The sequence below is a fragment of the Dromiciops gliroides genome, chromosome 1, assembly GCF_019393635.1.
Source record: "Dromiciops gliroides isolate mDroGli1 chromosome 1, mDroGli1.pri, whole genome shotgun sequence".
NCBI classification, from domain to species: Eukaryota; Metazoa; Chordata; class Mammalia; order Microbiotheria; family Microbiotheriidae; genus Dromiciops; species Dromiciops gliroides.
The window spans coordinates 432466463-432482628 of NC_057861.1; the positions used below are offsets into that span (position 1 = coordinate 432466463).

The 16166-nt window shown below is 37.7% G+C and overlaps 1 protein-coding gene across 1 annotated transcript in view; it reads right to left on the reverse strand.

Moving 5' to 3' along the window:
* The window catches only part of SV2C (synaptic vesicle glycoprotein 2C), a 294836-nt gene that overhangs the window by 155391 nt on the left and 123279 nt on the right, over positions 1-16166 (reverse strand). Inside the window, exon 3 of the mRNA XM_043966051.1 lies at positions 2758-2938. Within this exon, the coding sequence (XP_043821986.1) occupies positions 2758-2938 (181 nt within the window). The remainder of the gene's footprint in view (positions 1-2757; positions 2939-16166) is intronic.

Below are 16166 nucleotides of genomic sequence, written 5' to 3' on the forward strand. Positions count from 1 at the left end.
AATGATCATCTAATCCAATCACTTCATTTTTAGTAAGGAAACAGAGTCCTAGTAAAGTGAAATGATTTGCCCAAGGTCATGGAGGTAGGTAAATGTCCGAGCCAAGATTCAAACTGAGGGCCTCTGGATTTACCAACACACTTTCTACTGCACCTTCCTGCTTCCCTAGAAAAGCATGGCAGAGTACACACATTGTAATGTAAGCTGAACTTATTTACCTCCTTGGAGGAAGGGTGTTTTATGATCTAGAGCTGGCAACCCAGTAAGTGAGCTGATAACCATTTAACAACTGGCTTTTGAGTCAGGGTGGATGTAAGTAGGACACATGTTAAAATTGAATCTGCATTAATAACATTTTCCCCACCACATTATTACATCTTGACAATCAACAAGACGATAAATCAAGTCCCAATCTGTAGTATTTGATGATTTCTGAAATATAAATGCTCATGCTAAAAATTTAACAACTGACTCTCCTGAGAGGGTTCTAGCAGTCTCCAGCACAACCCTGGTGTGAGTATAGTGATCCTCTGTTTAAACTGATAATGGGCAGATAGAGAAGATTACATCTGCACACTCTGGGCTTATCGGCTTTTCTTCAAAACTTCAGCACCTTCGAGGATAACTACAAAATTGGTGAAAAAGCCCACTGCATTTTTTCCATGTAATTTCTAACCTAAGGAGAAGTTAAAATGCAAATGTTGGTTCTAAGTTTTCTATGAGTTTTTTTTCCCCCTTTTAAGCTAGATATTTACAGAAGGGGACAAAATACACAGTGTCAGGGGTTTTATCCTCTAATTGGATAGAACATTTACATGCTACAGTCAAAAGCTCTCTTCATCTGGTGTAGAAAATTCACATTAAAAAGAGAGATTGTTTACTTAGACCCCATGTTATGCTTGAAAAAGAATAAAAACAAACTCAACTACTATACTAAAAGACAAACCAATCTTCAAATGTGCAGTGAAGCTGGGACTGCCAATACACAGGCACTACCTGTGTGATATTGGGCAGGTCACTGAACCTCCAGGGGCTTTGGTTTCCTCATCTATAAAATGAGGTCTGGGTATTGGACAGGGATCATGGGATTTAGAGCTATTAGAGATCTTGGAAATAATTTAGTCTAACACTTTCATTGTACACATGAGGACACTGAGGCTCAGAGAGGGTAAATGACTTATCTGAATCAATACAAGTAGCAAGTGGCAGAATTGGGATTCAAACCCATATAGTCTGACTCCATGTCTAAAGGGCCTGGCAAATAGTATATGCTTAATAGATGCTTTTTTATTTGACTTTCCACTACACAATACTGCCAGGGGAAGAGAGCTATAACTGAGAAATGATAGCCAGAGTTCTGAGCAACCAGGCTGAAATATTTAGGAAGTGGGTGCCTGATGGAATACAGGGCGCACAGAGTGGAATAACGGTTATTAAAGGGCTAAGTGGGGAGAACCAAAGTAGCCCTTTCACAATTTTTCCCAGGGCTCACCCCTGTTCATTGGATCTATTTTCTGTGAATTTTTCTACTTAACATTTCCTATTCCAGATACTTGAGATTCAGTCCTTTCTATTATCCCATTCTGCACTGTAATATTTAAATACAAGTAGTAGAAGCAGTAGTCACCACCTTGCAAAAACTCAGGAGCTCAACCATTAAATATAAAGTTATGTATCATTGGGTATCATTTGCCCATGTGTATTAGCACAAAGGCTAAAAGAAATCATCTTGTATGGATTATTGATGTGAACAGAAGCTGATATCAATAAGGAGACAACCACAAAGAATTCTAAAAGGAACTGAACCTCTCTGAGGCTTTCCTTTCCTGTCCTCATTTTTACATTTTCATCCTAGAAAAACCATGAAGTTAAGAAACATTGCTGTTTGGTTTCCATTGTTTTTCACCTAAATTTATCCTACTACTCATGTGATACTATTACTGACAGGATATCCATACTCTTCTGTCTTATTTGCCAGGACACCAAGCAACACATACACGCACATACACACTTCCAATTCCTTGATTATTATGTCATCATATATTTGTTGTCCCATGTAAATTCCTACATGAATTTCCATAAGCTGGCTATCTAAGAAAGCTTATCTTAGCAAAAATGACAATTCTTGGGCATAAGTCAGCTTTTTTTTTTTTAATCTTGTTTCCCAGAGGAAAACTCTCTATTATCTGAAGATACCATAATTGTGATCTAAGAAGTAGGCTTTCGCCCATTGTTAGGTTGACAAAAATGATCACTGAAGAATAAAGGACTGTCCATTTGGGAAGGTCCAACCAATCCCATCATTCAGAGTTTCTAAACAGTTCTACTCAACAGTTAGGGCCTGAGATATATGAACTTGGAGTTCCTTTATATTCCTGGAAACCTTTAGTCCTTTATATTCACATTTTGCCAAGAAAAATAATGATACATTTTTGCAAGTAAATTCTACCAAAGAAATTGTATTCAATATAGGCTAAGACTCTTTCCCTAGAAGAAAACACCAGCTCAGTCCTTCTCCATAAGAGATGGGGGCTTGTGTCTTCTCATTCACTCCACTGAATTGAAAAGTGGGTAATTCTGTTCATGAGATTAAGCTTTTGGATTTTGGCACTGAGTTAATGTTCATAGGCTGAAACAAGGTAGCAAAAGTATTCAATGATCCTCTTGTCTTGGAGACAGGCCATTAAAATTGGAAATGTATAATTATTAGACAATACATATTGCTATAAAAGATGAAGAAGAAAAAAAAGACCTTACCCAAATCCAGAAAGTAAGCGACAGAAGAGAAAGAAGCCATAACCCTGGACAAATGATGAAAGGAAGGCAAAGAATCCATTGACAGACATGCAAATCAGAAGAGATTGTCTCCTTCCCACTTTGTCTGCCAATCCGCCCCAGAAGAATGACCCCACCATCATCCCGAGGTATACTATGCTGCCTGCAACATACAGAAAACAAGGAAACACAACATGGATTGGCAGTGTTATTTTGCAAATGTGGACAAAACAGATTTAAGATTTTAGCCTGGAACATTTCAATCCAAACTGTGGCCTTTGGGGGCTTTCTTAACATGCCCAATATTCCATTAAAATAAAAAAGAACATTGATAAATATCATACTGTTTGGTTTTGCATGCATTTACTGGCAAGTACAATAACAATAAACTAAATTATACTTAATACAAAAAGGTTCAACCTACTCAGGAATATTTATCTGGCATAAATCAACACTTAGGCCCAGTTGATCATTATTTTATTTTCCAAATCTGGGTTCTACTTTACTAGTTTAGATCATAAACCAATAATTAAATTATACCCTCATACATTAAGAATTTTTTTTCAAAAGTTGCTAGACCATCAAAAATGAAACAAAAAACATTCTTTGTTCATAGATTTTAATAGTAGAATTATTTGTAATAGAAAAAATGGAAATACCTAGATATCTAACAATGGTGGGTATGATTAGATAAATTTTGGATATTAATATAATTTTCCTAGGTTTTAAGTTGGAAGGGGTCATAGGGATCCATTAGTAAATAAATCTATGATGTAACTTAGACTGACAAGTATAAGAAATATAAACAAATCTGGAGTGACCTTTATTAAATAATGCAAAAAAAAAAATCAGGCAGAACAGAGTACACACTAATTAGAACCACACAAGAGGAAAAGTGATGGATAAGGAATGGGGGAAAAGTGCCTGAGAGAGACCTACAGAGAAAGGCTGAAAAGCCATTACATTTTAAAATGCAATAATGCTTTAATATTTTATGTCTCAAGATTTATTTAAATGGAAAGAGTTATAGAACATTTGCTATATTGATGTTTTGTTTTCAGTTTATAACACATCATTTATGAAAAACTGTTGGAGGAAAAAGTCACTTCTTTCTCATTACAAGTTCTTTCAGTAGCAAAGGTCAGAGACAAAAGAAAATGTAATGAGGTCTGTGCGAAGGATGATATCCATTTAACTTATCAGTTGTAACTCATTGCAGGAGCAAAGGTCCATTTGAGGAACAGGATGGATGGGGGACATACCTGTCAACATCAGTCAACTAGCCAACAAAGGTGTATTGTGTGTCTATGGACCTACTGGTATTCTGAAACCGAAGTCAAGGCCTCCCACTCTAATTGATTCAGCATTCAAGGGGAAGGCAAAGCCAGAAATATTTAATACAAAACTGGATTTAGCCAGCACACATGGACATGGCTTTACAATTGGGTGGGCCTTGGGTGGTTATTTTATCATTGATAATAAACATTTACTAAATCCCTATCATGTTCCAGGCACTGTGCTAAGTGCTGGGAATACAAAAAAGTGGCAAAAGACAGTCCCTTTCCCCAAGGATCTTTCAGTCTACTGGGCATTGGTTCTGGGATCCTGCCTAGGCATAGGTCATCCTGGGTCTAAAGGTCCCAAGATATACTGGGACTATTCTAGTTCAGATCTAGAATAGGGTTAGGCAAGCCCTACACAATTCAAATGCCAAATTAGATCCTATAGCCTGATTCAAAGTGAGGCTGCTAGGAGGTATAATGGACAGAGCACTGGGCCTAGAGTCACATCTAAGTTCAAATCCTGAATCATATACTTACTGGCTATGGTTTTTGTTGTTGTTGTTTTTTGGTGAGGCAATTGGGGTTAAGTGACTTGCCCAGGGTCACACAGCTAGTAAGTGCTAAGTGTCTGAGGCCGGATTTGAACGCAGGTACTCCTGAATCCAGGGCCGGTGCTTTATCCACTGCACCATCTAGCTGCCCCTACTTACTGGCTATGTGACCCTGGGCCAATCTATCTCTGTCTTCCTCTATTTCTTCAACTGTAAAATAGGAAATAAGAATACCTATCTCTGAAGACTGTCGTGAAGATCAAATGAGATAGCTTTTGTAACGTGCCTGACACATAGTAGGTGCTTAATAAATGATTGTTTCCCTCCTTCCTAACCCAAACTGGCTGTGTCATGAAATTAGCTCAGCCTCTATTCGGTTAAATAGAACAGGATGAAGCCAGCTCACTTTCACTTAGGGCCACTGTGAAGTTTAAATGCACACTTGGGTTCTTCTGTGCCCAACTGGACTGAGTGGACAGCAACTGGAAACACGTTTGGAGTTTGGAAAAGTGCACTCATTCTCTAGAACGATTCAATTTCTCATCATCCTGTGGAGGATTAGCAGAAGGAGAAGAGAGAAAACAACTTCTAGTCTGCTAGATGACACCTAGTTAGTCTTTGTATATAGAACCCTACTTACTTGCATGTGTTTATATTAAAAATAGAGAAAACTGAAATTTAGACATGTCATGGTGTTGTAATGGACACATATTAAACAATAGATTTTAAACATTGAAAAATGTAACTCATAGAAAGAATGTCTTAAATTCATCTTTAAATGAAACTGTCTGGCTTGGTAATTGTTTATTTGGAAGAATTTCTGCAAGGTTGTTCAGTGTCTGATGGAAATAGCATTAGCAAATGAGAGCCTATCTCAAGCTACGAATTCAGAGCCTGCTAGTTCTCTCTCTAGGTGTTCTTACTGATCACAGGTATCAGTTCCCTGTCAGTCATTTTTGTTATGTCAAGTCCATTGTAAAAGTCTTTCTCCTTTGCATAGAAAACAGAAATAAAATGTGAACTGAGTAACTAGGCCTTCTCTCATCTGTCAGTTATTGTCACCCCATCCACCAAAAGCAAAGGTCTCGTATTTTCTTTGGTCCTCCTTTTCTCCCAAAACAACTAAAAAGACCAACCAATCAAACCAATAACTTTTCTTATTTTTAGTTTCTTTTGAGAGCCTCAGCTCATTCTGGATGTCTCAGCTGCTCTTTTTTTCTTTGTGACTACTCTGTAGAATCCATAATTTAGGATACAGATGTGTCTATACATATATATGTACACAATACACATGTAGATACATATACACATATGTGTCCATATATATAATAGATATACATATATAAAATATATTTTCATTAAATATATATCCATATATGCATATATTGGGCAGCTAGGTGGTGCAGTGGATAGAGTGCTGGGCCTAGAGTCAGAAAAACTCATCTATCTGAGTTTAAATATGGTCTGAGACACTTACTAGCTGTGTGAACCTAGACAAGTCACTTAACCCTCTTTGCCTCAGTTTCCTTATTTGTAAAATGATCTGGAGAAGGAAATGGCAAAACTACTCCAGTATCTCTGCCAAAAAAACCCTAAATGGGTCACAGAGTTGAACACCACTGTAAAAAAATGACTGGATGTTTATATTAAATATGTGTATTATATGTATAATATGTATGCACTAAATATAAGTGCACATATATTTAACAAAAATAACAATAGCTAACATTTATATAACACTTTAAGCTTTACAAAGTGCTTTACAAATATTATCTCATTTATTCCTCACAACAACCCTAGGAAGTAGGTGTTATTATTAGCCCCATTTTACAGATGAGACTTGTCCAAGGTAACACAGTATCTGAGATCAAATCTGAACTCAGGTTTTCTTGATTCCAAGGCCTGCAGTTTGTCTGCTGTGCCTTCAGCTGCTTTTTGTTATTGTTGTATTTAACATCTCTAGTATGTTTTCATCTGAAATGCTTTGTTACTTACATATTTATACACACAAATACACACATAGTTATTGACTCTCTCTCAATAAAGGAATAATGTTTTCATTAAAAATATGTTTTTCTTAAGGCAACTGAATATCTAGGAGATTTTAAAGAAAGACTAACAAGTGCAAGGTACAATGAAATTGTGTTTTACATGGGTTAGGTTCTGCATCAGCATGTTAGGTTCTAAAGTTCTCATATAAGGTGAAAAGATGTATAATCAAAATTGCCCCCTTTCTCCATAGCAGATATTTAAGGTGAACATGTTCTGGGAGTTGGAACAATGTAGTGAAAAGAAGTTGGCAATCTAGATCCTTGAGGATAAAGTTTGGCTTTAAGGGCTGAATGGGTTGGGTTAGGGGCATGATGCAAGGATAGGATCCAGGGGTTCCAGGACCTTACAGTGAGGGCTACATGAGGATGGTGAAAAGCAAAGGAAGGGGAAAGGCCCTATTCTTCCATGCTAAATACAGCTTTGCATAGATTCAGAAGACACACAAATCCATATGTCTATAATATATAACACCTCTTTTCTTTGTAGCCTAGACGACTCGTTCTAATTTCATAGGTTTCATAATAATAATTGGAATTCAAGTTTCTTTACTCAAGACTCAGATATTACCCATCTCCAGTCCACTAAAGGGATGCCAGCAATGATTGCTCAAAATAACTGAAAGCTAAATTTAAGTAAGTTTGGACAGGAGCTGGTAGAACAAATATTGACTTGGTGCTGGCTCCCTGCCTTTCTATACCTGCCCCCCCACCAAGAACTTCAAGTTCTTTCTTGTGACTTTGTCTCAAGAATTTTGACTCCTCCTTATCAACTATTTTCCCTCCATTTCCAGTAGTCATCATGTCAGCATCTTCTTTGGCCAGTTTCCTAAAGTGTAACAATGTCTATTTTCTTATAGGAAGTAAGGATAAACTAGGTAGACAGTATGGACCGGTAATGTGATCACAGGTAACATAGAATACCTAAAGGATCCGGAGTTGTCATCACTGGACTTTATATTTATAGATTCTTCTGGGTCTGGAGACATCCATCTCCAGCCTCTAAAGTTCAACTTTTCCTTAGCCTAAGACATCTCCTGAACTGCATTTTCACTGGCTATCTCTCATCCCTGGAACTCTCTTCCTCCTCATTTGCCCTCCTGGCTTCCTTCAAGTCTCAACTAACATCTCATCTTCTGCAATAAGTAACATTTTTGCCTTTCTAAGTGTCAGTTATCTAGCACTTAGTTCAGTTCCTGAACCAAGTGCACATAATAGGCACAATAAATGCTAGATAATTCATTAAGACTCTATACCACTTAGTCCTCGTTTTCAGATATTCTTCTAGTCTGAGGAATCTGTTCTCCATATCTTCTTATGAAATGAACCTTTTCTTATCTTTCCTTATTTTCTCCAACCCTAGACTTGATTCCAAATTGTTCTTATTGCTCTCTAAATACAAATTTAAGTTAAGAAACACTTATTAAGAGCTTGCTATGTGCCAGGTATTGTGCTAAGTACTGGACATATGATTGCAAGCAGAAAGCCAGACAATCCTTTCCTTCAAAAAGTTTGACTAATGGGGGAAGAAAACACATAAAAGGAGACCAAAAAGCCATTGAATTCTCTTTAGGGAAAGAGAGGGGCTTTTTTAGTAACAATGAGTTACCAAATCAGACACGTATCAATTCACAAAATATCATCCATTGTCATGGTCTTAAAAAGGAAAAGATTAACAACAACAAAATGCCTATAATAGGCTCCTGGAGACCCTTGTGGAAACTTCCCTCTCTCAGCTCATTCTCTTTATCTTGATGATGTACTAAATAGCAGAAGAAATACTTCTTAAAACTCTCTAGGAAACAAATTTCCAATCCCTAATCAATTGGTTTTATCCCCTGAAGGAGAATGTTCAGGAAGAAAAATTTCATTTTGAATCCATCTTTGCAGAGATGTTTTAAAAAAAGATCTATAATTCCATAAGCATTTTGAACTATCCTGCAAATGCATTTCTCCACTTCTCATTCAATTCCATTGAGTAAATCAATTAATCAATAAGTATTTATTAAATGTGGTAGGGGCTGTGCTTAGCAACCACTGATTAAGCACCTGTGGGTTAGGCACTGGGGATAAAAAATGACACAGTTTTTCCTTCAGGGAGCTTAAATCTATTAGAGAGAATATGATCTGTTCACAGATAAGTATAACACAAGATAGAAGTATGATAAGGGCACAGGAAAGATGAGACAAAGTGATTTAGGAACAAACCATTTGACAAGCATTTATTAGTACATGCTCTGCTCTCTATCAGGTTCTGTGCTACCTGGTTTGAATTCAAAGAAAAAAGTTAAACATTCTTTGTCCTCAGGGAGCTTGTATTCTAACAGGAAAACCTGAGGATAATTCCTTTCATATGTTCCACCAACAGCCATGATGTACAGAATGGTAACAAGTTACCAGAAGGCTAAAGATTCAGACCATTAACACTGGATGGCACATTTTCTTTCTTATTAAAATTCCAGCTTGCCTATAATTTAATTTATTTTCCTGCTTAGTCTCACCCTTTTTCAGCTCTATAATCTTCACAGCTGTGTGAGTCTATGGAAAACTCAAGTGTTTTTAAGGTATTCTTTTTCTCTGGCAAAGGATAACACTGGTCACCGTGGTAACACAGGGAACATAAAACACTTCCCAGGTACCACCAGAGCCTGGAGTGGAGCTGAAAGATACCTTGTCTTGCTCAGCAGAAACTAAGAGAACTGTGTGTTCCCATGCTCAGGTTAGCTCAATGAGCTGCTATGCAGGCCGGGCACATTCTCAGTCCTCTAGAGAATGAGAGCTATTGAAAATAGTTCAATGGCAATGGAGAAAGAAACTAAGCCTCATGCTAAAAGGAACATTCCCTCCTGCTGTTCCAAAGGGGTAACAATTTCTGTGGCTTTTCTGGTCCAGGAGGGATGCAGCACATGTGAGAAACTAGTGTGTATCACTGCTTAACTCTTTTTCCTGAGAGAGACGGGGAGCAGACAGACAGAGACAGAGAAGGACAGAGAAAGAGCAAAGAGAGAGAAAATGAGAGAGACAAAGAAAGAGATTGAGGAGAGCAAGAGGCAAAGAGAGCAAAACCCAGAGAGATTCGCAGAGAGAGCAAAGCTAGAGAGAGATAGAACAAAAAGAGAGAGAATGGGGGGGAGAATAGGGGAGAGAGAGAGAGAGAGAGAGAGAGAGAGAGAGAGAGAAGAAGAAGAAGAAGAAGAAGAAGAAGAAGAAGAAGAAGAAGAAGAAGAAGAAGAAGAAGAAGAAGAAGGAGGAGGAGGAGGAGGAGGAGGAGGAGGAGGAGGAGGAGGAGGAGGAGGAGAAGGAGGAGGAGGAGGAGGAGGAGGGGAGAGAGAGAAAGGGAGGGAAGGAAGGAGGCAGAGAGGATGACATTTAACTTTAGGTCAGGAAGTTGATTTATATAAACCTTGCTGTTTTCTTTTTTAAAATGAAATAACAAAGCAAGGATTGATCATAGCTTACATTTATACAATGTCTTGTGATTACAAAATACTTGATATATTATCTCCTCCTGATAACCTTTTGAGAAAAGCAATAATTCAATTGTATTCAACAATCACTTATTAAGTACCTACTATATGGCAAGCATTGTGCTGAGTGATGGGGACACAAAGACACAAAGTAGTCCCAAGGATTCAAACAAGAGAGACTGAATAAAGAGTGAAGTCAGAAGAAGGATCAACCTTTGTAAGAAAGATGGTAATTTCAGTTTTAGGCACATTGAAATGGACACTTTAGGAACATCAGAGGAAAATTAGTCCAGTTTTACAGATGAAGAAATTGAGGCCCAGAAAGGTGAAGTTAATGGGTGCTGATGGAATATAGCCAGTTGGAGATATCCTGTAGATATAGAAGCAGGTCTGAAGTTTGCAACAGGGCTAAGTTATAGGTTGGAGAGACCTACAGAGAAGTGGTAGTTGAAGTTATGGGAATGAATGCGATTTTCACTGGACCTTATCCCAATTCCATCTATAGCCTCACCATATAGTTTGGACATGTCACAGGTCATACACATTTCTCAGGAGCCAAAAGCAAAGAGTCATGGCAATACAAATGTAGGATTATAAAGAAAAGTAAACAAGCTTGAATAACTTCAAAGGAGTCAGTGATAACCCGGTGCTTACGTACTGAAAGAAAGAGAAAAGTATTTCTAAAAATTGAGGTTCCCTCGACCAGGGCTTCTTAAAGGTTTTCCACTAATGACACTTTGTTGATCAAGAAATGTTTACATGACCCCAGTTATATAGATATATAAAAGAGGTATACATAACCTTTTACTGTTGCCAATTTTTTATGACCCCCACATTCAGCTATGTGACCCCATATGGGGTCACAACCCACAGTTTAAGAAGCTGGGACCTAGTAGGTCATTCAAACATAGATGTGAGGGTGAAGGGAAGAGGGGAATCTCATCACTGGAAGGAACTGGGATTGGTTAGCCTAGAGAAGAGAAGACAAAGCAGGCCATCATAGATATCTTCAAGTATTTGAAAGGTTCTCATGTGGAACCATGTCTGGCCCCACAGGGCAGAGTCGGCAAAAATGTTTGGGCATTTACAAAGAGGCTGATTTATAGGTTTGATGTCAGGAAAAACTTCCTAATGATTATAGCTGTCCAAAAGTAGGATGAGTGACCTTGGAGGTGATGGATTCCCCCTCACTCAAGTAGAGGCTGGATGACCACTCATCCCATGCATCAGAGGGGGATTCATATTCAGGGATGGGCTGGACTAGATGACTACTGATGTCTCTTCCAATTTGAAAATCCTAAGACTCTGTGGTACTACTCTGTAGGGGTAATGGGTATGAAGAAGTCAGAGAAACAAAGGAAGACTTTAATATAGTAATGTGGAATGAGGAAGCAGAACCAAAAGAACACTATATACAATTCAGTACAACAATATCAATAATGTGTTAATGGGGAGGTAATGAAACTCTCCTCCAATGCAATGGTCGGTGTGAATGTCATTGGATCAAAGCTAAGAGATAACCCCTTTCCTTTCTGTTAACAATGAAGAATAATAATAACAATTAATAAACTGTGTTTTAGGAAATGTGCTTTGAAAGGGGGGCCATTTAGATACTTGTTGGGAAGTGTCTTTTGTGTAGGAATGAAATACAATAATAAATTTAACCACAACAAAAATGAAGTAGGTTAGGGGCAGCTATGTGGCACAGTGGATAGAGCACCAGCCCTGGATTCAGGAGGATCTGAGTTCAAATCTGGCCTCAGACACTTAACACTTACTAGCTGTGTGACTCTGGGCAAGTCACAATTGCCTCACGAAAAAATAAAAAAATTAAAACAAAAAAAATGAAGTATGTTTCAGTTTATTTTTAGGGCTTTAGTCCCATGCAAAAAACACAACAATAGCTGGCATTTATATAGAGCATTAGGGTTTATAAAGCACTTTACAAATATTATCTCATTTTATCCACACAAAAAACCTATGAGGTAGATGCTATTATGCCTATTTTACATATAGGAAAACTGAGGAAGACAGAGGTTCAGTGTTTTACCCAGGGTGACACAGCTAATAAAGTGTCTAAGCCAGGATTTGAACTCAGGTCTTTCTGACTCCAGGTCAACACTCTACACTTTTAAACAAAATACTACTTGCTCATTTTTTAGGAAATCTTTACACTCACTACCTCCGGGTTTTAGGACTACTAAACAGAATAACCTAGAGAAAAATCTTTTCCTAAATTCTAATGACTAAGTATATGAAAGAAATTCATTTTTTGAAAAAGTATAAATAAAAGCCTTCTCACAAGATATCATATTGTGATATGTATAAGAGGACTTTTAAAACAAAATGACAACATTAAATAGGAATTTCTTTCTGTCACCAAAAACAATGGCAATGGTACTACTTGCCTTTATCTTCACTTTTTAAAAGGCTGTTTAGGATTTATAGATCAGTTGTAGCTATATTTGACTATTGTTAATAATTATTATGTTTATTGGAAATACTAGCAATAAAATTAAAGCCCACATGATAAGCTTGCTTGAGACAAACATAGCTCCCAACTACATTTTTCATTTGTTGGTAACTTGACCTAATTAAGGGTAAAATTTTGGATGTTAACAAAGGAAACAGGACAACTAAAATTGCCATTACCCTGGAATTGTCAGGGCCATAATTTTAGTTCCTGCTCTACTCAGGTTCCTCTACTTTCTCCTCTGTGTTGCTGGGATGTGATATCTACTTTCTTTGAACATCCATCCTTAGGAATGCACTCCTGGACGTATAAGAGAGAGGTGTTTTCTTAAATACTGGGTGTCCCAGAAGTTTTAGTGCAGTTTTAAGCTTTTCATAGTCTTCGTTGTATTTATCCCTCCTCAATAAATTTTGACAACAATAAAGAGTGCTATGGTGACACAGACTTCATTAGAAATATTGAGATGGAACACTTCAAGCAAAGACCAAGGATACATGTCATTCTCTGCAGAGAATCTCAGGAAGAATGCCCACAGAGTGAGAAATTCTAGAAGCTGGAGAATATTAGGGGATGCACATGGGCTATGTCTCTGGAGAAATCGGTGCACTTAATGGAGCAATTAGAAGATGAAACCACCAATTTAAAATAGTCACTATAGTGTATAATGTCATTGTTGTATGACTGTGAGTCATAGAAAGCTACAGTCTCTGAAGAATTGTTTGATAATTGCTTAGAAGGCAATGGAGAAGTGCATGATGGGTGTGAGCAGGCTGTGAAACATGTCCAAAAAGAATTATGAATGGCAATTGCAGTAAAAGCTGTCAAGAAAGAAATGGATGGGCTGGTAATCTAGAGAGAACACAACATAACTGTTGGATAGTCCATGCAGTCCATTGGAATCCCGGTTTCAAGAGGAAGCAAGAAAAGTCTCCAACTCATTGGATAAACCCCCTGAATTCATGGGAGGACATGAACCATAAACACAGATGGGATAGATAAGCAAGAATGGCTTGGAATATGTGTCACTCAAGGGAATGCCCACGTTAATCATATCAAAGATCTACTTGAGTATTTGAGAAAACAGTGTCATAGCCTTCTCTTGTGCTTTCTTTTAAGATCCATCCTGCTAGCAATTCAATTCCACAAGACTAGGTAGGACATCAATCAAACCAAGGCTTTCTCTGATCTTTTCTTAATGAGGGATTAAGTTAGACTGGGTGTTCATGAGGTTGATTCTATCCCTGAGAAATGAGCTCAAATTCTTCTGAGTTTGACCCTCATTGCTTTTCCTAGCTTGGATCTGGCTGTGATGAAGCCAATTTCTTAGGAGACCAAATTATACATCCGAAAGGCAGGGCTTCATTGTAGCTTTCCCATGTCAATTATGAGTAAAACTCTTTCTCATGTGTAATTCCTGGGAAATAGAAACAAGGGCAGTCATAGAGCATGTTCTCAATCACAAGTTTAATTAGCCTACTTTGAGTCTACAACTCATCCCCATCTGCCTCATTAAGCACCCTGACCAACTGAAGGGGATCACTAGTTCCTTCCTACTACGCATGGTCAAACACAGGTCAATAGGGTACTCCCATGATGGTTTTCCATTCTCCTAAAAGCATATAGAAGATGCCTTCCCAAGACAAAATCCATTGGGGTGAACCTTGGCTAAGGCATGCAAATACACCTATCAGATAATATTGATGATGATGAAGATGACAACTTTGTTATTGTTGTTATCATTCCGTTGTTTCAGTTTTGTCCAACTCTTTGTATCCCCATTTGGGGCTTCTTGGCAAATTTTCTGGAATGGTTTGCTATTTCTTTCTCCAGCTCATTTTAGAGATGAGGAAATTTAGGTAAACAGGGTTAATTGGCTTGCCTACATCACACAGCTGATAAGTATCTGAAGCTGGATTTGAACTCAGGTCTTCCTAACTCTAGACCAGCACTCTATCCACTATGTCACTTAGCTGTCATCCTCCTCCTCATCGTCATCATCATCACAGTAATAATAATAGTAACAACAATAATAAATCACCAACATATATATAGTGCTTAATGATTGCAAAATCCTTTACATATATTATCTCATTTGATCAATGACAAAGATTTTCAGATTCATATGGGTAAAGTTTCTCAGTATAGCTCTCCACAGACTTCCCTCTACAACTTTGCTCGTCTTCTAAGATATAGTGGTCTTCCCTAGTTAACATGAGAAAAAAAGACCTAGGATTGTATTTCACCCTGACCCAGATAATGTTCCCTACCCCAACCCACCATCCTTTACAGCTTTAGTGTTTGGGTTGTGGTTTGTGAGAAGAAGCAAGGAAAAAAGGGGGAAGAGGAAGAGGAAGAAAAAAAGAACAGGAAAGAGGGGGAAAAGAAAGGAAAGTGGGAAAGAGAGGACTTGAGAATAGTTCGTGCCTATTGAGAAGGGGGAGGTGTAATTAATGTTACTGAAAAAAGACAAGCAAGCTCTATCGCCTTTCTTCCTTATAAGTCAAGCCCTGGGGGCAGCTAGGTGGCGCAGTAGATAGAGCACCAGCCCTGGATTCAGGAGGGCCTGAGTTCAAGTCCAACCTTGTACACTTCACACTTGCTAGCTGTGTGACCCTGGGCAAGTCACTTAACCCCAAAGGCCTCACCAAAAACAAACAACAAAAAAACAAACCCCAAACCAAAACAAGTCAAGCCCTAAAATGAAACTAATGTAAGCACTGCACAGAAGATCTACCACTCTTTTCTTTATCATCATTCAAGGTCTGATATTTTCTTCTTTCTGGCTTAAGAGGTTTTAATGACTAGCTAACAAACTTTTCTACTTAAAAACCATCAGAACATTTCTCCTAGATAATATTTAGAAGCTATAGACTAGAAGCTATTCATGACACATCTTCCCACAGTTACAAAGTCAAATAAAATCAAGCAAAATAATAATTTCAAAGGTAAATTTATATGGAAAGAGAATCCCGACAGTCTCTCTCCAGTTTGCATTGGGGAAAAAATGTCATATAAAAACAACTCACCCTCACCTGTAAGGTCTCGTGTATATTTGATGAAGCTTCTCATACATTCTTAGATTTTATATTTAGAAACTCTGATATTAAATCAAGACCAAAACTTCTCAAACCATTTATATGGTTGTGCAATGCCATATTAAGCAAAATAACTGTTTTTTTCCTTAAAAGTTAATTTTGTCTAAACATAAAACCACTCATTATCCTAGATCTAGCCGATAATCAATTCAACAAGCATTTTAAGTTCCTTTTGTACCTCAGGAACACTGTCCTTAGTTAAGAGAATATAAAGACAAAACCTACAAAAATTCCTGGGCTCTGGGAGTTTACATTTGACTGACATTGGAGATAGAAAAGTCTTCTATTGGTCTGAGTAAGTTTAAAGTGACATGTAAGTTTCTTTAAAAAACAAACTTTTTTGATACAAGATTCTTTCCAACAAACCAACCTCTTTACAAAACTTATCTCCCACCCAAACAAATAGCTATTTATCATTAACAGAAAGTAAAGATGTGTCCTTTAACCTTGACAGTATGGTACCAACTCTGGCTA